General features: G+C 43.1%; 4 protein-coding genes across 9 annotated transcripts; 3 read left to right on the top strand and 1 right to left on the bottom strand.

The window, feature by feature from the left end:
* Nucleotides 1-43: 43 nt before the first annotated feature.
* Nucleotides 44-5058, bottom strand: fam163b (family with sequence similarity 163 member B). 3 transcript variants are annotated; one of them, XM_029830328.1, is made up of 4 exons: nucleotides 4593-5058; nucleotides 2973-3061; nucleotides 2505-2620; nucleotides 44-2348 (listed from the first exon to the last, which is right to left on the bottom strand). In XM_029830328.1, the coding sequence occupies exons 3-4, from the start codon at nucleotides 2595-2597 to the stop codon at nucleotides 1905-1907; spliced, it is 537 nt and encodes a 178-aa protein (XP_029686188.1). In that variant the 5' UTR covers nucleotides 2598-2620; nucleotides 2973-3061; nucleotides 4593-5058; the 3' UTR covers nucleotides 44-1904. The 3 variants fall into 3 exon arrangements, with proteins under 3 accessions (XP_029686188.1, XP_029686189.1, XP_003974730.1); XM_029830329.1 differs by lacking the exon at nucleotides 2973-3061 and having other exon boundaries at nucleotides 4593-4726; nucleotides 4802-5058; XM_003974681.2 differs by lacking the exon at nucleotides 2973-3061.
* An 8900-nt stretch (nucleotides 5059-13958) lies between these two features.
* On the top strand, nucleotides 13959-15469 carry LOC101061072 (natterin-3-like). The gene is made up of 3 exons (XM_011615534.2): nucleotides 13959-13984; nucleotides 14128-14221; nucleotides 14336-15469. The coding sequence occupies exons 2-3, from the start codon at nucleotides 14128-14130 to the stop codon at nucleotides 15418-15420; spliced, it is 1179 nt and encodes a 392-aa protein (XP_011613836.1). The 5' UTR covers nucleotides 13959-13984; the 3' UTR covers nucleotides 15421-15469.
* A 1844-nt stretch (nucleotides 15470-17313) lies between these two features.
* LOC101080080 (natterin-3-like) lies at nucleotides 17314-19247 on the top strand. Its single transcript, XM_029829709.1, has 3 exons — nucleotides 17314-17432; nucleotides 17786-17894; nucleotides 18116-19247. The coding sequence occupies exons 2-3, from the start codon at nucleotides 17789-17791 to the stop codon at nucleotides 19207-19209; spliced, it is 1200 nt and encodes a 399-aa protein (XP_029685569.1). The 5' UTR covers nucleotides 17314-17432; nucleotides 17786-17788; the 3' UTR covers nucleotides 19210-19247.
* A 330-nt stretch (nucleotides 19248-19577) lies between these two features.
* Nucleotides 19578-22446, top strand: ptrh1 (peptidyl-tRNA hydrolase 1 homolog). Of its 4 annotated transcripts, none has more exons than XM_029830138.1 (5): nucleotides 19578-20191; nucleotides 20403-20695; nucleotides 20804-20903; nucleotides 21066-21111; nucleotides 21270-22446. In XM_029830138.1, exons 2-5 carry the CDS (start codon nucleotides 20503-20505, stop codon nucleotides 21540-21542), a joined length of 612 nt encoding a protein of 203 aa, XP_029685998.1. In that variant the 5' UTR covers nucleotides 19578-20191; nucleotides 20403-20502; the 3' UTR covers nucleotides 21543-22446. The 4 variants fall into 4 exon arrangements, with proteins under 4 accessions (XP_029685998.1, XP_029685997.1, XP_011613668.1 ...); XM_029830137.1 differs by having other exon boundaries at nucleotides 20330-20695; XM_011615366.2 differs by having other exon boundaries at nucleotides 19580-20191; nucleotides 20479-20695.
* Nucleotides 22447-22996: the final 550 nt, after the last annotated feature.

Genomic DNA, 22996 nt, shown 5'->3' with positions numbered 1-22996 from the left:
CCTGAAATGATTAGTGAAGGAGTTCATAACTTCCAAAATTGCCACAATATAATGGATAAAACAGTCATCAGAACTTTAGTTTATTTCCGTTTAGCAGCAGATTAGTACATAAATTGTAGCAACATTAAACTGGTTTCACAGTATCATAGGATTGATCATGTCAGCATCACGTACATTTGCTCATATATCTCCTTCAGGAAGCACTAAACTATCTAATTTAATGACTCGAATACACAACATAATTTTTAAATCTGAAAATATGACTTTTTTTAAATTCACAGATAAATTTTAACTTGATTCTCCATTGGTTTTGGGATAGTTGGAACAATAATCTTCTGCTTTAAAACACCAGCAACAGTATTTTTACAGGAGATCAGAACAATAATCACAGTCGTTGGTTCAATGAACTCCTCAGAAAAGCCCTTTTAAATGAGATTTATTTTCTGCATCGCAGTTTAAATACCTGCAAACATCTTAACTGCCTGAGCCACACTTTTTTTTCAAAATTAATTTTTCTAACAAAGATAAATCTGTTATTTTAAAGAGCTATTGGTTTAGGGTTCTTTATTCTTTAATCCTTAAATGCAACAGAAAATGTAACTTAATTTGGCTGAAGTCAAATGTTCTCAATAACACATATTAACATACAAATTCCTAACACACTCTTGGGTTTTTCAATGGGATTAAACAAAGTTTCTGATTTCAAACTGCTTTTCTTGTGTCAAAATTTAAAAATCAACCAATCAAGCATGACTGTACAGTGTGCGTCTGATTTAGTTTAGTTTTCTTAGCTAAATCATAAAGGTTGAAAGGCATTCTTTTATGTACTTCAGACTCTTTTAGACCTTTAAAGTCACCTGTACAGCCATTCAGCTTACTAGACAATAATTTGTCGACAGTATTTGGCTCCTGTGTGTGGAGGAAATAAATGTGAATAACTAAAGGTAGAGTTGTTGCATGAGAAAACACATTTCAGGAAGTTTTCCATTAGGGATAGTACAGGAAATGCTCACTGTCCAGTGGTAAAAGGTGGGTAATTCGGTTCTGTGAATGCAGAGATTGGGTCAGCTTGAACAGAGTCCAACATAAGTTTTGTGTCCTCCAAAACTAGTGAGGTGGTGAAAGGTTTAGAAAATATCTTCAACCAATCCAATAAAAAGACCCATTAAAAGTTTTTTAGTCACATCAAAAAACACAAGCCAAATGCCTCCCAAATTGGTCCACAACAGTTTGAGTTATATTTGTAAGACATATAATATGTACAAACTTTCTGGCTAAATATTCAGATATTATTCGAATGCCCCAGTGGCCACATGTGGCATTGCAGCTATGATTCCATAAAAGTGTTTAAAACTGTTGATAGACACCTGAATAATTGGTAAACAGTACTAATTATTGGCAGATTACTGGATCTTTTTAAAGTCTATGTTACTGTAAATAATGAGTTTACAAATTCAACACAATGGCATCTTCTTTGGGCCCAGCAGAAGCTGATGGGCAGCTTTAGAAACAGAACAAAAGGGATGAAGGAAATATTTTTACTGGACTTATTAGAGGTCTATCACAGATTTACTGAACAATAATCAGCAGTTGTCCCTTTTAAGTGCATTTAAACAAACATAATCTGTGCAACATTTAACCTACTAACAAACCATGAAATGATATGATCTAAAACACACACAGGATATTATTATTAGTTGACTAACTAGTTGTCCAATAATCATCACAAAATGATCATTTTTTAATCCAGAATTAATAGAGTCATTTCTGGGTGTTTACAGAAAACGGCTGTGCAGATGCCGACCTTCAGCCTCCGGCTCCTGCAGCCTTCAGTGCTGCAGTATGGCTGCAGCCGGAATGATTGTGATATTTCAGCGTGTCTGCCTGCTCCACACTCGGCGCCCTTACACATCCGTGCTGATGCTGTTGTTCACCACCCCCCTCGTGCCGCCAGAGCGGATGAGATTAAGCTTGTGGTACAAGCTCGCCAAGTCCACGGGCAGTTCCAGGTCCTCCTGGTGAACAGTTCTGTAGCTGATCCGGCGGCCACCATTGCACAGGCGCTCCGGGTGCTGCAGGTAAAAGGGCAGCGAGCAGCGAGCGCAGGATGGGCAGAAGGCGTGCGAGCGCTGGCACCTGCGTGGTGGCGGCGTTGGGGAGAAGCTGGCCGGCCCGTTGGCCTCGGTGAGGAAGGTGGGAGGGTAGGTCTCTGGTTCATCACTATAGTGATCTGGTGTCGGCGGCGTAGGGGGAGCTGACAGAGCCAGGGGGCGGGTCGGCGACATGGTGGCAAACTCTGGTTCCTCCTCTTCCCCCTTTTCAGACTCCTCCCTCTTACAGCAGTAATACTGGAATTTGGTGACAGTGAGGGAAAATTAATATCAGAGTTTGGCTTGTTTGGCTTTTGGTGATGTACAGAAACTTCATAACTTTAGGCTAAACACAAAACTTTAAATGCAAACCAAAATGGCTGAAAGTCAGCTTGACAGGAAGACAGTTCATACCTGCAACCTACATAAACACAGTACAGCGACGATGGTCAGTAAAATGACTGTAGCCAGAATTCCCCCTGCAATGACCACTGTCCCGGCTGACATTCGAAATCTTCTCCATCAACAGCCTGCAGGAAGAGGAGCAGGAAGAGCGCCACCAACAGTTACAGAGGTGACACAACATCTGATTATGGCAAAATGTCACCATTCCATCACGTTTCATCTCTTGAGTTTGTTGAATCAATAAGAGTTTATCGCTCTATGCAGATGACGCCATTCTCTTTGTTACAGTATGTCCCCATGTTGCACACAGCTTCACCTCCTCCTTAATTATGAGGCCCAAAAAAACATATCGTGTTTCATATCGGTGGTCTGTATACACTGAAGAATGTATAGTGCAACAGAAGGTCACAAACACTATAAACACATCTCATTATTACTTTACCCACTGACAATATACTCAGGTCTCTGTTTAGCTACCTGAAGTCCATTAGCCATATGCATGTTTCAGCTGACGCCTGAGTTCTCCCAAATCCACTCTCCAACCTGCCGAGCTGTAGCCTCCAGGGCTGTTGAGGATGAAAATATTATTTTTGCTTTAATAAATTAGATCAGTTTCAGAATTTTTGACCTCAGATGTCAATTTATTTACAAGTTTGGGGAGTGGAGAGGAAGAAAAGTACTAGTGGCCTGGAAGAATGAGACCAGAAACGAGCTCTTAAATAATAATAAATATTAATTAAAATAATAATCCATTATTTTAGCAAAAGAGAAAGAGACTAAATATTCCATTATTCATTTTGCTTCATGTTTAATACAAAGCAATACTATCTTATACTGTACAGTATGTGTTTTTAATGCTGCCCAGATGCTGCTGCAACCAGAATTCAATGAAATGACCAACACATTCAACAGTGAAGGCAAGGGTTGAGGGAATTTAAACAGTTCCTCTGTAGCCTTCTGAATACACTGGCATCAGTTGTGTTGGGGTGTGCACCAGTGCCACCAGTAGCTGCCAAAGGAGGATAAAGTGTAAAGTTAGAAGCTGCAGTCCATCTTCCCATTGTGTATCAAGCAGACATGTTTGAGTGACATGTGACTGAGATAGAAGGTGTGGTGACTAGCATGTATAAGAGCACAGTTAGCATCTTTCCTGAAGGAGTCGAGGATGGCTGCACCCCATCACATCAGGTGACAGAGACCAGAACAGTTTCTTTTATCATTTGCTGCTGCTGGAATAGACACAAAACACCCACAGGAAAGTGACTGGGAAGGGCTTTACATTCAGAGGTCAAGATCCCTCCATTCATAAGGCGTGTTTACTTCTGGACCCCAGTGTGTTGGAAACTACAGCGTAATTGAAAGAAATTTAAATAACTCCTGCTCATTGAAGCATAGATTTTAAACGTGCTAATTTGCAATATAAACTTTTCTGTTAGTGAGTCTCCTGCCTAACACAGATCAATGTTTTTACACAATATTGGCCGCTGCTGAAATGATACATAAATGTATCATTCCAGTATGTTAACGACGGGAGTCTCTATTTTTGTTTTTATCCAAAACATCCATAAAGGGGTGAGGTCTACTCCACTGTTAAACCAGTATCGACCTTAAAACGGCGGCGTCGTCAGTAGTATTTTTTTTTTAGCTTTAATTTGTGAAATCGGTAAATATTTAGAGTGTGACGGTTATTTTAGTAGGGGGACAAATCCAAGGTAGTTTTCTCTGTCAACTGGACTGGGTTTCTTATTTACGTTTAGGGGGACAAATCAACGATTAAAGTGCCTGTTTGCTCCGAGGCTGCGCGTCGAGGCGGTTTCTGTGCGCAAATTTACGCATCAACTCAACGTCGAAAACCATCAGTTTGTTCCACTTTTCATCGAGTTAATTACACACCTGCAGCTTTAATTGCGATTTTTCATCCTAAATCTAAACTGCTGTTTTATGTATGCATCATTTACTTATGACGGTAGTCAAAAATACACCGACTGTTTCATGTAGAAATCGTAACCAAATTAAACGTAAATAAACTTTAAAAATGTTTCGCTGGTCCAAAATCTTTTCACTGGTCTTCGGTCACCCGGTACCGGATCATCTTACCCATCACATTAGATGCTGGATCACTCCTTGGCGGCACCTCCGGATCGAGGCGCGCCGCGGTTTGAGGGCAGAGGTGGAGGCTCTTCGGATTTGGAGAGCTGTTTCAGTTCGGAGAGGTGTGACCAAATCTGTCACTGGAGAAAAACAAAATAGTGATTACATCCAGACGGGCTGACGGCCCCAAAAAAGAGAAAAGCGTCGATCTTTACAGGGGAAGGAGCGAATCTGTTCACGTTAATTCTACACCGATTTGGATAAATTGCTCCTCTGCGTCCTCCAGGTGTTCTACTTCTCTCTTCCAGACCAGGGTGTAGCTCTTCTAGTTCTCCAAATAAACAAAAATCCCAAATGTTGTTATATTTGAAATCCAGGTGCTCAGTCGATAAAGGGAGCAGATGTGATCCAACGAGCTGCTCCTTTAGGTAATTAATTGGAGGACGCTTGTGCGCCCCACAGTTCCGGTTTCTCCGCGCGCGTCTGTGAAGCAGCGCGTGCATTTGGATGACTTCACTGGATGTGGCCGCGCGTCATGGCAGCACGCGAGGCAAAAAAGAGAAAAGAATTCACCTGACACGGCTTTTATCCTTCATCAATTCAACAGATTCACTTCTTTTAGTTAATTAATGAAAAATGACAGTCTGGTACATATTTTTACATATTTTCATAGTTTTTATGCCTTCAATCACATTTTTCTGGAGATGTGATGTGACTCAACTGAAATAAAACTAAAGTTCAGGTAACATTTTAAAGTTGAGGGTTCACAAATCCTTGTATTCTTACTATAGCACTAAAGATAAATACGTTATTGATTAATTGCTGTGCAAGAATCCCTAAATGGCAGCATCAAGATACACATAAAGTCCAAGATTTAATGGAAAAAGTCAAATCATTTATGTTTTTATAGTTTTCCTCATTCTTGCTCCTTGTTATTCTTTCTTTGCATTTTAATTTGTCATCAAGACTCCAATTTTTTTTCCTTCATGGGGCTGAACAAAAAAAAATTCAGTTTAAAGTTCTTTAAACAGATTAAATCAAGCTGAGCTGTTAGTCATTCATCCATATCAGCTGGAGTTTGTTCTGTACCAAAGGATTTTTTGAGTGTTGTTAGATTAAACGTAGACATTTACAGACGTGGATGAAAGAGACGTCTGTGTAGTTAAGCACTGCTCTGTTGGCCTCTTCTCTCTCTTTGCAGCGCTTGCATCAGGGAAAGGAGAGCCTGGTGGAGGCAGTGAAAGAAAAGATCTTATTGTGTGAATTATTTAAAGGATGAAGCAGGCTGAGATTCCACCATATTGTACAGACAAGAGTGTGTAATATTAATGATGCTGGAGGTTATTTCCCCCCATATCTCCGGCAGCAGTCGTCCTGCACTTCCTGCTGCTTCCACAGGAAACCAAAAATCTGAGTTCATGATCGAACACCTTTACGCAATCAAGCGATATGAAGTGTCTTTATCTGATCCAAAGGGTCTGTTGCTCTTTGTTGCCGCTGCAACAATGATGAGGACACAGACTTCCTCGTCAGTTTTGGTCAAACCTAAATCTTTGTTTAGGCACTCACCTGAGATCGCGAATATTGCGTGTTTGAAATGAGTTGAGGAAGGAGGGATGAGGAATTGTTTCAGGGCTGTCCAGCAGGGAGGACACATGTGCACAGAGAGGGTGGTCACAGCTTCTCTCCTAATGCCATCTGCAGTTTACATGTTAAATAACCAATAGATGTTAAGATGAGCTGAGAAACTACTCTGAGAAAATCCGTGAATATTGAATGGTGTTAATGAGCTGAGGTTAAGGAGACGGTCCAGAAATCAATCAGCCGTCTTCCTCTTCCAATATATCATCATCACCAATTCTGTACGATTCCCTGACAAATCTTCCCAGCTCAAAGAGTAATGAGCTAACTAATGAGCTCCCCCCTCATTAACGAAGGACTAAAATACATGCAAAAATACCCAGGTGGGGTTTCCGGCAATGGAGGACGTCTCGTCTTCATCATTGGATGTTTTCATCTAACTGCAAAGCAGCTTCTGACTTCATCCTTTGCTGATCAACAGCTTCTACAGAACATCATCACATCGTTACATTAACGCTTCGTCTGAACACTTTGCTTAGAGAGCAAATCTCTCTATCTCTCTGTCTGGTAGCGCTCTGCCGCTCCATAATAACGCTCGATAACACAAAGTGGGTCTCGACGTGAGTCACCCAGTCAGCATCGATCCCAAATGAGGACGATAGAGGGGTTTACAGGGGGTGCACATGGGAAGGTCACACAGCATGTCAGGCAAAGAACTGCAGGGTCGTGGAGGATCAGGTGGTTAAACCTGCAATGGGCAGGAACAGGTCTCAGATTTAGAGCCCAGATCAGATAGAGGTTTTGTTAATAGGATTATTCTGAATTAAATTCAGCTGTCAGAGGATCTGTTGATAGAATAACCAGAGGACGAGTTCCACCTGCAGCAATCAACAGAGAACTGCATAGAACCCCATAAAATGTCCCTAACTTAGTTAAAAACAAGTAAATGTTAGATCATTTAGTCTTGAAATGAAGGGAGGGAAATCTGAGGGCCATCGATCAAACCAGAGATGTATTTGTCGTACAGATCATTTTCTTGGCCTGTAGAGTTCCACCCAGCAGGAGGGAACATGGATGGTTCCTTCCACTTGGGTTCACAGGCCTGTCATGACCGGCGGGATGCTGACTGTGACACGTGTCGCTCCTGTCATGTTCAGCAGGCTGCGACTGATCTGAGCTCTCATTCTCTCAGTCACAACATCATCCAAACTGCATGTTTACGTCTCCCTCTGGATTCCTACACAAACCCCAGCGTCACCACGACGACAGTCTTCAACGCTTTCTGCTTTCTTACTTAAAAGTGACATATTTACACATGTTTAGCAGACACCGTGGCTCTTTTGTCTGATATGCTAATGCTAAGCCATTCTTGCTGAAATATACTCCTAAATGTAATGCAATCTTCAGATTTTCATCAAGACAGGCTTCTTTTAATGCCGAGAATAATAAATACTAATAAAAACACTGCTAAATGCAAAGCAAGAGTACTTGTTTTGCAAAATGGCTCCATAAATTGTTAATTTATGGTCCAGGGACCTTTTAGGTTTGGAGCGCACTGCGCCTGTCAGGACTCTACACAGTCTTTTTAAGAGGCAGATAACCCCTGCTGCTAAAGTGGTCCCCTTTAGCCAGAATATTTTCAGGGAAAAGCTCCTTCAGTGCAGACATAAACAGCGACCCCGCTGTGTTTTTCCTGTCACCGGTTAGAACCGGTTGTGCAGAAATCAATGAAGATGGTGATAAATTTCCTGCTTTGCTTGAACCTTATCATTTAGCAGTTAGTAACTACGGTTCCACCAATTGGTACATTTCCACAACAGTCTCACTACACGATGGAAAATCTCCTCTACTTCTGACCCCCGATGGTACCAAATTGATGAGCAAATGAAGGTTGTATCTGCCGATGCCCTCAGATGGTGTCTGAACTTTTCTCACTGCTTTCTGGGCGTCTCCTCCTCCAGCTGCGCGAAATTAGAACCGACTTCCTCTGCGAACTGGCCTGTCAGCTTCCAAGTGTCTCCTGTTTCTTCTATTATTTAGTCTAGGGATTCCAGTGTAAGAGGAGCCTCCATTTGTCTGCGGGAGCCTGTAGCACCCAGCAGCTCTGTTATCATTTCATCAGAATTCAGGTTCTCTGTGGGAAATAAAAGCCTCATCTGGAGTGAGGCTCCTCGGTGTTGTCATGGGCTCCTATGAATGGGGCAAAGTGAAAAAGATATGCTGAATTAGCCCTCCGTAGCTTTCCCACCAAACCCAAATGTTTGTCAAATATATAGAGGTCTCCTCACATTACGGCTTGTGATGTCAGCGTGTCACTTTGCACCGTAACCCTGCGTCACTGGCCGGTCTGGGCGGCCATGAACACAGTCTGGAACTGTTCATACAGCCGTCTGATCGGGGACGCTGCGCAAACAGGCTCTCGTCTCCAGACAAAACAGAGGAAAGAATCTGTGTTGTTACGGTTGTCAAACACGGGCTTCTGTCCCGAGATTTGCTCCCAGTGGTTGAGGTTTGTAATGCAATTTTAGGAGATCAATTACCTCCCCTCAGGGTGTTAGCTTTGCAGACGTAAAGCTGACAAGACAGGGTTTAAAGCTTTTCCAAGAGCACCTCTTTCATCCATTTGAGCTCTTTAATAATTGGCTAGACTTTATTAAATATGTGTGTGGCATGGCCGCCGTCATCTCTTCTTGTTGTACAAACGCTGAGAATAAGAAATTTCCAACTGACTCCACTTGTTGATCAAGATTTTTTATTTTAAAAGAATCCTACCAATTAGTTCTGGATCATCAGGTGTTACAGAGCTTTGTTTGCCTTCAGCTCCAACTGATCCCGTAATCAGCCCCTCCTGTCCCCTTCATGCCCCCTCTCGTGTCACTCCCCTACCATCCCATTTAAAAGGGGCCCATCTTCCAAAGTCACATTTTTATGTGTTTTGCTCCAGCTCTGTTCACCCTGGAGACTCACATCTTCCTTGTGCTCTGTTCTTATAAGGCCTAAAATATTATTATATATGTGGCATAACTTTTAACATTAGATGAGATTTCACCTGTTTTAAGTGCTGAATGAGTCATAAATGAAAGAAGGGAAACACAGAATTGACTATTTCATTTGCCAGATATTAGCTCCCGATGCTAACAATGGTGAAACAGTGGGGTGAGATGCCTCATGCTGGCCAGATAGTTGCTAGTTGCTAATTTTAAACACCACTTGGCTGCGGACTTCTTACCGAGGATGCAACAAAGAAAAAGCCCAACTTTTAAAATTCCTTGGTGCATGAGAATCCAAAGTAAATTCTAACATTAGGGAGCAGATTAAGTGCTTCTCCATGTATTTTTCAAAGAGTAAACAACTGGAATTCAAAATTATATGAGAAACTTTTTCTTTTCTTTTTTAAATTAGGGAGCCTCTCCATAAATCACTGAACTGTGCAAAATGCAACCAAACGGAACAACGCTCTGGTCTTAACTGGGGCTCCCTCTGTCTTTCAAAAATGTACCAGAAGAATGTCACAGAGACAATCTCTGCAGCATGATATACCAGGTTAAAAGTTGCTCGTCATAGATTGATCGACCTCCAGTAGTTTTTCTGTGCCTCTGAAGCCAGCGGACTTCAACGTATCCATTGAACGTATCACATCCAAGACACCTGCTCTGCTCCTTTAGTGCCAACAGCATTATTAATAATGAAACACAAAGATCTCTATTTGATGGGTTGTGTCCTCTTTAGTGCTCTGACCCCTTTTATAGAAAGGAAAAATGGCTTTTTCAGAAACTATTGCAGCCCATCTCCACTGAAGTGCATGGAGAACATCTCTTTCTGCAGAGGCTTTTATTGGATAAGAGCACACGACCTTCAGTGTGCCCTCATAAACCAGCAGAGCTCATACAGCTCAGATCTCTGGACTCGGAAAATGCGTTCAACCTAAACCTGATTTATGTTAATTGCTACATTGAAGCAAAGGGTGGTTTGGAACACAAACGTCCTGACAGTTGCTGTGGTGACCGTGTCCACAAGCCCCCAACTGGCTGTGCTTGGCGGATCCCAGCCTCTGGGATGTGGAACGGCACGAAGTATGACAGTGTTGGAAAAGTCCAGGAAAGCATGAAGGTTAAAAACTCTCCTGGAGACAAGTGAGGTCGAACTATTAAGTTATGCAAATGAGCTCCAGGTGGGAAAGAAGCAAGTGTTCATGCAGAACAATGGGGGCTGCATTAAAAATGAAGGTCGAGGAAACAGCTTCAGCACTCACACAATTCTAGATGTTCACGTTACCACCGTCCCATCTAAGTTTAAATGTGGACCACATTCTGCCTTATGTGAACGACTCATTTACATTTGATCCTTAATAGAAATCAGAAACTTTTCCAAAGGATAAATCTTCTTTCATGTAAAATGAAGTAAACCTGCTGGTAAACAAGGATTTGTTTTGTTCTTTTTACGAGGACCCATTTGGTATCATCTTGGAATTGAGATTATTTGCCTTGTCCTTGTGTGTCCTGAGCTGTGCGTCAGTAGGTAAAACTATCAATACCCAACAGTTGGGTAGTAGTTGATTCTTTTGTTTGCCGTAGCACCAATCTCCCTGACTCACAATGGAAACCCTGCCTCTTTTAACTGGACACATTCCAGCGCAACACTGATCTTGGTGGTGAGTCTCCTGGTGAGTCATGGACGGAAGTTTGGATGGAGGAAACTTCCTCCAATGACACTGAGTCCAAGCTCCCAACTGTCATTCTGAATGTGGTCCTGGATGTTGATGAATATTCATCCCTGCTATTAGCATACTGTTCAGAATATTAGCATAGCCATGACATAAACATCAGGGTGAGGGGAGCAGATGAATCATAGGGCACACGGAGAGGGAGTGGGCAGATTGGGCCTGGAGGGGACAGCAGGTTAGCATCCATTATTTCACAAACCGAGTCACGGAAGACTGGGGCGGGCCTGACAGGGTCTGGATAGAACAGATTTAGAGGAGGATGTAGTCATGTGGGGCAGTTTGGGCTTTAGTGTTGGCAGCAGGAAGCATAATTAGAATCTACGTCTACACCTGATCTCCAGAATGGAAAGGAGCATCTGTTTAACACCTGTGGGGGACTTAAAATGATGATGCAGAAAGCACTTATGGTCCTCCGGTTATAGTTATCACACCCAGGGGAGCAAATGGCATCATGCTGCCTTGAGATGCCAGGTAAGATGAGCCTCTGAAATGCAAAATGTGCTCAAAGAAAAAGCTGATGCATTTTTCATGGCGAGCAGCTCTGCTCCTATGACAATGAGCACTCGCTGTGTGCTGCCTCTCACCCGGGTGGGTCAGCAACACACATTTGGCCCCGCAGCACAGGTAATGTAAATATTATAAGGAGATGGTGCTGCTTAAAGACATACTGGTGATGAATTAGCTTCTATATGTCAGCAGACACAAACCCTGCGTGACTATCAACAGAGAGGCCAAGACTCAGAAGCGTGCAAGACGATGTTTGTGCCTTAAACCCTGAGTTTAGTCACCGAGGATGAGCCCCCCCCCTTCCAACCTCCAGCTTTTCCGGACACAACTGATGCCACGTGATAGACGCCATAATGACAGTAATATTTGATCGTCTCGCTTCACAGTAAAAAGGGTTTTATGTTAATAAAACTGTTTAATTGTGAAAGGTTTATAAGGATCTATGGGATATTTGATTGTTTATGAATTCACAGAAGATGATGGCGTCCACCCATTTGTCCTCATGCGTGTCAGTGACAGAAAATGAGTTACCTCCTAGAAAAGTGGCTTCAGGCGAAGCGTTAATGTCAGTGTGCCATTAAAACAGTCACAGCCTGCTAACTCAGCTGGCTTTTAATGAGCTTTCAGCCTGATCGTCATCACCCTGAGCACCGCCATCCATTCAGCCCAGTCAGAACAGCGTGCTCTGACAGGGGCCTTTGAGGGCACACCCAAGTCCAGCCTGGCCAAAAACACGTGCTAGTGCCTGTATGACCTTCCACCAGCTCCACAGCAGCTCTCCAGCACAAATAATGTTGGATCATCTACTTTCATCAACAACAGCCACACCTGAGCTGATAGATCGGACCTATTTTATGTTTTCACAACCATTAGATTCACTTTAAAATAAACTATTAATGTACCTCAAAGCAATTAATGGCCGACAGCACCAATAGATAACAGCACCATTGTATTTAATTTGTCCTGGAAGCAGCAGTGTGAGCAGCTCCACATCACTCAGGTTTAGAGAAGCAGCGTAACTGAGTGCATATGTGTGCCGGACAACGAGACACAGATATAGATAGATAAATGGAAAGAGAAGGTAAAGATGGAGTCTATGTTTTATTTATATCTGGTTAAAAGCCAGGAAGAGATGCAGTAAACCTGCTGGACAGGACAGCCCTGCATCCTTGTATGTGTCTCTCATAGCTCTGATTATTATTTAAATTAATCAATACCATTTTCTCTCTTTTTTTAGTTACTGTTTCTAAAATTACTGGACAGTGAAACTAAAAGATATTATTACATTTGTGACCCATAGAATATCTATGTAAGCCAGGCTTTTTATAATAGCATTTTTGTCCCACACTGACATTTTGTCTATCTTAATAGGACAAAAAAGATTTAAAAATTTACATGACACGACTTAATTTCTATAGTCCATTGCCGCCCTCTGTTGGTTTTATATGTGAACCGCAATCTGTGCAGATCATAAGTTCAAAAAAAGTTCAACTTACTAATAAAGTTGAGGAACAACTTTTGATGGCTGATTTAAAGGTTTTATATATATATATATAAATAAAATGTATGACATTTGATGGCAGTCAGGGGTAATTATCGCCACAAATAAAATCATTTGGGTTTTTACACTGATGTTATGAAGAATAAAAAGAATAAAAGAAAATATGACGTAGACAGACATGACGTAGCAGTGATTTCTCCTGTAGTGGCCACTATGAATGTAAGGGTTAAACGTCTATGTCAGTGTAATATCTTAAATGCCCAGAAGGTGTCAGTAAATACTTCCAGATTAAGTCCTCGATCATCCTGTAAGAACTTTGATCGTCCAAATGTTTTTAATACACCGAAAACAACCCGTCCTTATAAAGCTGTTCTTTTAAATTAATCCACTCACGATGCAGCCTGAGATCCATCTGTGAGCTCCAGATAATCATTACTTTCTATATTCAGATCACTTTTGCTTTTTGACATCTCGATTGACTCCTCAATTTTAGGTCTGTCAGCAGCTTGATTGAAGTGTTGCAGCAATGGCATGATGCACCGAAGGTCATTGATATCTGAGTCAAAAGGACAAATGGCTGATAGCCTAAATGGTTACTCATTAATAATCTTTAATCTTATCTATATTTATCTCGCCTCTTTTTCTAAAGGTGCTATTATCCACATCGATGTTCAGATATGTTTTCATCATGTGTGATTTGTTTTCACTATCATTTTCCCTAATTCCGTCTCATAAGGGCCAGACTGAACCTTTTTAGTCAGAATGTTACCTTTGTTTTCCAGTCAGGATGGAATTCTTCATCAGCTCATCAGCTCACCAGTGCTGGAACAACACGTCCAAAATAATAAATAACTATGAAAGGAGTGAAGAGTTTAGGAGTTTAACAGTACACATGGACCCAGTCTGACATGTATCCTAATTTTTGTGGGGAAGTTGAAGCAGGAATTCTGTCCGTCAGCTCCTGCACCAGCCTCTGTTTCTGACAGAAAAATGCACTGTCAACTCAACTTTATGGTTCTGCCATAAACCCGTGTATATAAGCCATGAGGAGGGAGGCTGCAGACTCAGCTGGGAGCGACTGTAACGGTGAGTGTTGTTCTTCAATCAATCAGACACGGACAATCGATTTAATCCGACTATTATTAAACTGCAGTAATATTGATTAAAGCCTTTTTTTCTTGAGAGTTGCATGTCGATGCAGAAGTCTTGAACACAGTTTCTGCCCCCAGATGAAGCTGACGGCGTTGACGCTGCTGGCCCTCCTGGCTCTGTCCTCAGCCAGTCTGCAGGACATTGTGAAGAAGAGCTCACAGTACCGAAAAGGTACAAAAGGATTTAAACTCTATCCAACAGGCCAACTCTTGAATCTTTGTGGATTTCTTTGTGTTTTCTTGTAACATTTGTTGTGATTTAACCTAATTTTTCCCTTGGGGGCAGTCTCCATCCTGAACCCTGAGCGGGAGGACGTGGTGCCTACACTGGGTAACGCTGTGGTCTCGGCTCCACTGACTCCCATCGAACTGAGTCAGCAGCAGGACCTGATTTCCTCCAACATTTTCGGCGATAATGTAAACCTGGAGTGGCTGACCTGGGACGGCGCTCTGCCCAACGGAGCCGTGTCCATCTACAACAGCTACACTGAACGCACCGACTATGTCTGCAAGTACAAGTGCGAGGCCGGTTTCTACAACCCAAAATTGGGCCCGTACTGCCGCTACCCCTATGGTGACCGTGAGTACTACGCCCCCGAGTTCCAGATCCTGGCCAACAAAGACAACTTTGAGTTCTTGGAATGGAAGGAAGGTTCCTATGGTTCGGTGCCACAGTATTCAGTCAGGACCTGTGCAGGTGTTGGCATCTACGTTGGGAAGAACAAGTACGGCCTGGGGAAGGTCGTTCCTCAGTTTGAAGCCTTCTTCCTCCCCTGGGAAGGTGATGAGTACTGGTACAAGAAATACCAGGTTCTCTCCATCAACAGGGATGCCTACACGCAGCACATCAGTGATGTCAAGTACGCCATCGATGAGGCCGCCATCTTCCAGTATCCCCCAGAGACCATGCGCATCTCTGGCATCACCAACAACGAGTGCCAGGCTGTGGTGAAGACGGTTACCATCACAAAGACCACAGAGGTGGAGACCACCTGGAACATCGGCCGAGCCACCATGTTGGGCATCACCGGAAGCATCACAGCGAAGATCCCGCTCCTCGGCTCAGGCGGCATTGAGATGAGTGCCGAGAAGACCCTCCAGTTCTCCAGAGGAACCACCATGGTGGAGTCACTCAGCCACTCCGTGTCCGTGGAGCTCACCGTCCCTCCAAACCACACCTGCAAGGTCCGAATGGAAGGACGCAAGATGAAGGCAGACATCCCTTACACAGCTCGCCTCAGTCGCACCTACCGCAATGGAGAGACCCAGTGGACCACCATCACCGGCACATATGACGGCGTCCAGATCGGGGAAGTCCGGGCTGTTGTGGACCGCTGCGAAGCAGTGGTCGATGCCAAGCCTTGCCCCTGATTAACGACAAACCTGAACCTGAGCAAATCTGTGCCAAATAAAAGATTAACGCAAATGTGGTGTGTGGAAACTTTGTCTTGTCGGCCAGTGTCCAAAAGCAAACACATGATGTACAGGATAAAAATTTACACAAACATATAACGGCTCTAAAGAGCTTACGCTCCTATTTCAGTGTGAGATAAAATACAAATAAATGCACCAAATGACACCAAATTTATGCCTGAATGAATAAACCCAGGGAAATAGAAGAAAATGGACCATAATTTAGATGAGATTTCTCTAGTAGTGCTATTAATATTTCCCCTTTAAGTAAATATAGACCCAAACAGTTCCTGTGAGTCCATATCTGTCAACAATGTGAACCTGAAACTGGAGGGCACTCAGAATTTCTGCTGACACTTCTCCCAGTGGACCCAGTCGAATGAGTTTCAATTCAAATGTTCTGGTCTGGATGATTTTGAATTTAGTCGACACTCATTTAATCTCTCAATCGGTTCAGGAGACGTTTTATGCATCTATGTCAATGATGCTAACAAACGGTCTTAATCCACTAGCCCAGGTGGGGGGGGCAGCACGTGACCCCTGGAGGTCTGAGCAACGCCCCTCAAGTACTTGTGAAACAGAGCAGGGACCCTGAGAAGACACAATGATCCTGATCTGTGTAACTGGGAATGAGTCAATATTTAAAGGGATATTTAGTCTTGTTTTCTTATTTCCGTTCATGTGTAAATGTCTGACAGCAGATGGATGGATTCACAACAAGGACCTTTTGTCTGCCTCCCTTCACACATTCAGCAAATTTTACAGTCAGAGCAAATAATCAGCCTGTAAATCAGGATGAATTGCTTTTTGTCACCCTTGCTGCATTTAGAGGAATAAAATAACAAAGGCCACTAACTGCCTTCAGACTGTGAATTTGTTCACAGTCTGAAGGCAGAAGCAGCTGCAGGCAGTGACAGCACAGTTCCAGCATAAATGACCTTTACTCATCCGCGTTCACAGAGTCCTCATTCAATATAAAATAAATAAATTGATAATAAGGGTCAGTCTGCCTCAAGGACGCACACACACAGATGGCCATGACATCAGCGAATCTCAATGACAGCTCTGTGTGTCTTCTTCTTTGGTTTAATCTCAGCAGCCAGCAATATTACACAACTAAGACCTTCCAAATCAATCAGCCACTATTACAGGAGATCTAATCGCTGTGTTCCAGGCCGATCTTATCTGCAGTATCTTGTCATCTGTGGAGAAAGAGCAGTATGGCACTTTGGACATCATGCGGTCCTCTATCAGCCTGCAGATACAGGACGCTGAATCCAAACAAATTCACTTATGAAGCACGTCCAACGGTGTCAATAAATGGGGTCAATAAAGAGTCTTATCGGTATCTGGGTGGACGTCCTACACTCATCCAGCAGCAGGAGGACATCTTCATGTCAAGGACAAAGGCAGTGGGAACTCTTACCTAACCGTCTAACTGAAGGTCTCCCCCCAACTTAACCAAATTAGAAGTAATAGATTTTAGAGAGTCTGACCTGACCTGTTTCTCCTGATGTTTAGAAAAGCAACAAACAATCCAATCAAAATAATTCAGATAATTAAAGGACAGTCACACAGAATTTAATGAATGCTATCTGTCCATCCATCATCCATCCATCCATCATCCATCCATCCCCCATTTTTGCTGTGTTAAACACATTTCAATATTACTGCCAGGCTGTGACATAATCCAGGGTCAGGGTTCAGGTGATTGGCTCACAGGAATTAGGATGATGTGGTCATACTATCCACTCCTAAAAATAATTAATATAACTGGAATAAAAATCGTTTTATTGTATTGATTCACGTATGGGATTTTCTTTTTGTCATGAATTCATGGACTGGAGCTTTGCGTCAACAGCCGAGCCACAGTTTCCTTTCCTGTTTATTGCAGGCAATAATTCAGGAGGGAGGTTTTAAAGCTCAGCCCTCCTGTGCAGACGGCGTCACAGCTGGAGGAACCTGTTGAGGTAAAAACTTTGTTTTCTGAGGGTCTGGCATTAAATATAATCATCATTAAACATTACATACAGAGTTACCCACACGTATTAATTAATTACTCCGTTAATCGTTGCATACAGGGCCAAATGTTTGCATATAAGATATTTATTTAATTTCTCTGGTAGCTACAGGTTTCTCTGTTGTTCCTTTTGTTGTAAAGTGGAGCTCATAGGTTGATCCTTGTTCATTGAACAGGTGCTGTTTTTTATTGGCGACTCAGCACTATCAAGTCGTTATTTTATTTGTATTTGCTGGTACACTCTGCTGCACTCTTCATGCATGTTCATCTCTCTCTCTCTCTCGCTCTCTCTCTCTCACTCAGACAATGTGGCGCATCGCTGTCACCTTAGTGGCGCTGCAGCTCTTCAAACCAGCACTGCAGGCTGACCCGTCAGTCCTCTACCAGCTGCAGCAGGTCCAAGAAAAACCCAGTGAGTTTCATTATTGTACTACAAATGCCCAAATATAGAGCTGATATAGATGAGGACGTGTTCCAGCTGGACAGCCAGTGTTGACGTTTGAGTTTTACATGCTTACAAGTTATTTAATGATCTATATGTTTATTTTTTATTGTCTTTTTATTTATACTCTAAAGCATTAGAGCTGCGTCTTATAGAAGGCTTTCCTGTCTCCTCTCTGTCTCATTGTGTAGAGCCACAACTCAACCCCAGTCTGAAAGATGTGGTCCCATCCAGGGAGGTCAGCAAACCTCCCATAGATGGCCAGACTCCAGAAACTGATGCGAGCGTACACTCCTCGCCGATGTTCAGTGAACACACTAACCTCAAGTGGGTCACGTGGAATGGGTCCCTCCCGAATGGCGCCGTGGCCATCTTCAATGGCTACACTGAGCGAACCGACTACGTTTGCAAAGTCAACTGTGAGGCTGGTTTCTACACTCCCAGCAAAGGGAACTTCTGCAGGTACCCATATGCAGACAAAGAGTACGCATCCTCCAAGTTTGAGATGCTGGTCAATGTGGACCACTTTGAGTTCCTGATGTGGGTGGAAGATTCATATGGGTCAGTGCCCAGTTATGCTATCAAAACCTGCGCCAACGTGGACATCTATGTGGGCAAGAACAAGTATGGCCTTGGCAAAGTGGTCACTCGACACGAGGCCTTCTTCCTTCCCTGGGAGGGCGATGAGTACTGGTACAAAAAATATCAAGTCCTGGCAATCAACAGGGACTCCTACAGCCAGCACATATCCCATGTAGAGTACGCCATTGACCAGATGAAGCTGTTCCATCATCCTCCAGAGGCCCTGAAACTCGCCAAAGTCACCAACCTGGAGTGCAGTTCTGTGGAGAAGACTGTCACGCTGGAGAAGATCAGCACAGTGGAGAAAACCTGGGACATTGGCAGAGAGACGCGCAACGGCTCCGTTTCCACCATGACAGCCAAAGTGCCCATCCTCGGCCCAGGGACGGTGGACTTCACCAAGGAGCACACGGTCACCTTCTCAGAGGGGACCAAGATGGTGGAGTCACTTAGCCACTCTGTCTCTGTGGAACTTAAGGTCCCACCCAACCATTCCTGTGCTGTGAGGATGGAGGGAAGAAAGATGACTGCAGACCTTCCATTCACCGCGAGGCTGAGCAGGACCAACCATAATGGAGACACCCACTGGACGTATGTCACCGGCACCTACGATGGCGTGAACGTTGGCGAGGTCAACGCTGTGGTGGAGCGATGTCAGCCAGTGACTGATGCTGCTCCCTGTCCAACAGCTGAGAAATTATAATTAATATCTCCAAATAAAATCTAAATCTAAGCCTCTAATTGTATTGTGTCATTTTAATTTATCAAGTTCATAATTAATCTTTTAGAGAAAATTGAGTTTTATACAAAATTCCCATGTTTGTATTTTTTTCTCTGAAAGATTCTAAGACCTGAAAGTAATATTTTGCAAACAATTACTATTTATTAGTGACTCCTGCGTTCCAAGTCAACGTCACTTCGTAAATAAAGGGTCAAAATCAGCCTATTATGTTCTGAATTATTAAAATGTATTTGATGGGTCTGTCGAAAGCAAATATATGAAATCTAAAAATTGGGTGATAATATTTCAGCTTGCCGTTGCACATCCGCACCGTTGGGGGTCGTTGTGGCCCCACAAAGCAGGAAGTGACTTCTTCGCACTTTCACTGTCGTGACAACAAAAGTAGTAGCTCGTGTGAGTTCAAAATTAACTTGATTTTCCTTTGATCTAATTATTTTAGCGGGATGTGTGTTTGCACTCTTGTGCTTTTTAGTCTGTACCTCATTTATTTTATTGAAAGTGATAAGGGAGCAAATCAGCCTCGCTGAAGTTACCCTTTCATAGATCCGATTGAATTGTTAGTTAATACTCACAGTTGCAGTGTATTTAATATCAACAGTTTAATTTATATCAGTTTGTGAATAAAGACAGGTGAAATAGGTTTAGTACAACATAATTGGTAGACAAAATTGCTCTAGTGACACAATGCCCGTCAAACACAGCTGCTTCTCTGAATCCATGTAAAATTATTTCAAATTTAACACCAGTAGAATCGGGTTACTTCATGACCCGATTGAATAAATTACCTACGTTGCGTCAATTCTTATCAATATTTTGTAAGAAACTGTTTGTCGAGATGCGAAGACTTTTAACACGGGTGATAAACCGAGTTTTGCTGAGTAAGGTGTTTACGCCAGCGATGGGCTCTGAAGCGGAAATAAACACACAAGGCCGCCGGAAACTGGTAAGTTTGCATTTAAATAAACCTGAATGATAAAACTACTAAATAACAAGTGAATTTGTATAATGTGCTGCTTCAAATATAGCTTTTCTATGTGACATTATTGGTAAACTACTGTGTTCCACACCATTCCTTTAACAGAGCCGCTCTCACCAGTACATCAGTACCATCCGTACTGGGCAGGGCTGATGTCATTCTCACTTGTCACTTGTAGAATTTACGGAATACTCCATCTACATTGCTGTCCCCTGTTGTTACATCTTGTAAATGTGCTTGTGGTGGTGTGAGAGGTGGTGGGACTGGGTAACCCAAGGATGGAGGGTACCAGGCACAGCGTTGGCATGGCAGTCCTCAGCGCGTTCGCCGCTCGTCTCGGTGTGGCAGATCGTTGGCGTGGTGACAAGCACGTGTCTGGTGAGGTCATTGTGTCTGAAGTACACACGGGTGTGGTGCTGCTCCGTCCTAGGCTCCTGATGAACATCAACGGGGTGTCAGTGGCCAAAGCTGGTGAGGTCACCATCCACATTCTTGCCTGACCTGCACATTATTGGGGCTTTTTATACTTTTTGAACTTCTGTTATACTGCAGTTGATGAAAGTAACTTTGTTTTTCTAGCGGCCAAATACCAAATCAAGCCAGAAGATATTGTGCTGGTACATGACGAGCTGGACAAACCTCTGGGGAAAATCTCTATTAAACGTGGAGGAAGCGCCAGGTTGTTTTTTCAGGTTTTAATCATCCCAACTTTATTTCATACCACAGTTTTGTTGCCTTAGTTAATCTATTGATGTACAACTTTAGATGAAATATGAAGTATTTGTGACAAATTGAGGTGAAATAAATGATTGTATAAAAGATTGCCAAACATTGTTTGCAGAGGACATAATGGAGTTCGCTCTTGTATCGACTGTCTCCAGACTGATGTGAGTGAAAAAGCTGTAGCACATTCATTTATAAATAAGATTACAGGAAAAACTATTCTGAGGAACATCTAAATGATTTAAGCAGTGAAATAATCAGCAAATAAACTAAAATGTGTTTGAAAAAAACATGGAGGGAAGATGACGCTAATTTGAATCAGCAGGTAATGCCAAGACTCCGGGTTGGGATTGGACGGCCGGCCGGGAAAACCTCAGTGGAACGTCACGTTTTGGGTCGCTTTGCATCCGAAGAGAAGAAAGTCCTGGACTCTGTTCTGGTCCAGAGCGTGGACCTGCTCCTCTCTGAACTCTTTTTGCTGGACTCCCAAAAGGAGTCCCCCTCATCACCAGCAGGGGGCAGAAACGCAGCATCGAGCAGGAAAGAGAAGAAATGTTCGGCTTCCCCAGCTGCAGATTCTGCTGCTCAGAGCTGAAGCTTCTCAGGCTGAGATGCATGAAGAGAACTTTCATTCTGACTGTATTTATTTTCTGTGATCGAAGGTAATAAAGATAATGCATCCCTATCTTGGTAAATAAGCAGAATCAAGAAACCATTGTGTCTGATGCACTTTAAGGGATCCAACAAATCTGATTTGTCACTAATACAGATTTATCTGGATGTGAGCGATTTGTATGTGCAAACATGGTGTGACAAAAATTATTTAGGCCTGATTTTAAGCTGATTCGGCCTTAAATGATCTGTTTATTTGAAGTTTGTTCCAGTCCCTGTTTTGCTTGCTAGAAAGAAAATTTTGCTGTTTTTTAAACCCACTACAACAGAACTGGGTCATGATTTCTTCAACTGTTGTATTCTGCTGTGAGTGTGAGCACTGTAAACATCAACTGTCCCTGAAGGCCACTTTCTTCTCGTCTGGGCCTAAAAGGAGAAAGTGAGCCTCCATCTGCTGCTGTCGCTAGAACCTAAGGTTCTCCTCACATGCTGCTCTCTCTTCTCTTGTGCCCAGCATTCTGGTTCTTTTAGCTCAAAACATATTGATTTCCCCTTACGATTGTCACACTAATTACACTCTTCATCAATTAGGCGTCTTTAATGGGCTGCATCCAGTCAAGAGGCGCGCTGCATTCTCACACTACAGAGAATGCCAGAGGAGAGTACAGCGGGGGAGGTAGCGGGGACACAAAAAAGCCAGAAAAGAGCATATAAAACAGCGGAAAGAGGCTGACGAGCCACTGAATGAGGGAAATCAATACAAAGGAGGCCAGTAGATTGCGATGGAGGGCTGCAGAAGAAAGGCAGGGAAGAAACAAAAGGGGCCAAACATTGTTTAGAGCCGGTTTGTTTGAGGCCTTCTGTCCTGCTGTAGCTCAGAGTCACAATAGCTGCAGGGACACACTTGTGGACATGAGGAGGAGGAGGAGGGGGCTGCTCAAAGGAAACTTCTTCACTCCATGACACCCCCTTTCCACACACACCGTGAACACCCCTCACCCTCCTAAACCCCTGCGTTTCTTAGCTGTGACCCCGTTGAGCCACCCTTTCCCTCCATCGGGCCATTTTCCCAGCCCCTTCTTGATGGTCAGCTTTAGGAGGCTTCAGCAGTGGCTTCAATAACTTGTTCAGATGGGGTCAGAGGTCACCAGTGGGTTTGGACACCTGGGTCTTTAGAGGAGAACTAAAATTTATTCAGGAATGGGACCCCCAACCTCCCCTTGTGGCCTGCAGCCAGGCCAAGCTGGACTCACTCTGGCCTGGTGGGGGGTCTTTCCTCCTCAGTGTGTAGAAACAGCAGAAACTCTCCTGAAGTTGGAAAACCCTGGAACCAACTAAACACAAATAATGCAGTTTGGTATCCATCTAGTTTCAGCTGGGACACATTAGCATGGGCTAAAAGCTGTAAATTCTGGTAATTATTTTCTCTAATGATAA

This window comes from Takifugu rubripes, chromosome 21, assembly GCF_901000725.2.
Source record: "Takifugu rubripes chromosome 21, fTakRub1.2, whole genome shotgun sequence".
Lineage (NCBI taxonomy): Eukaryota > Metazoa > Chordata > Actinopteri > Tetraodontiformes > Tetraodontidae > Takifugu > Takifugu rubripes.
Note: the sequence above shows the minus strand (reverse complement) of the source record. Positions and strands in the feature narration are given on the sequence as shown.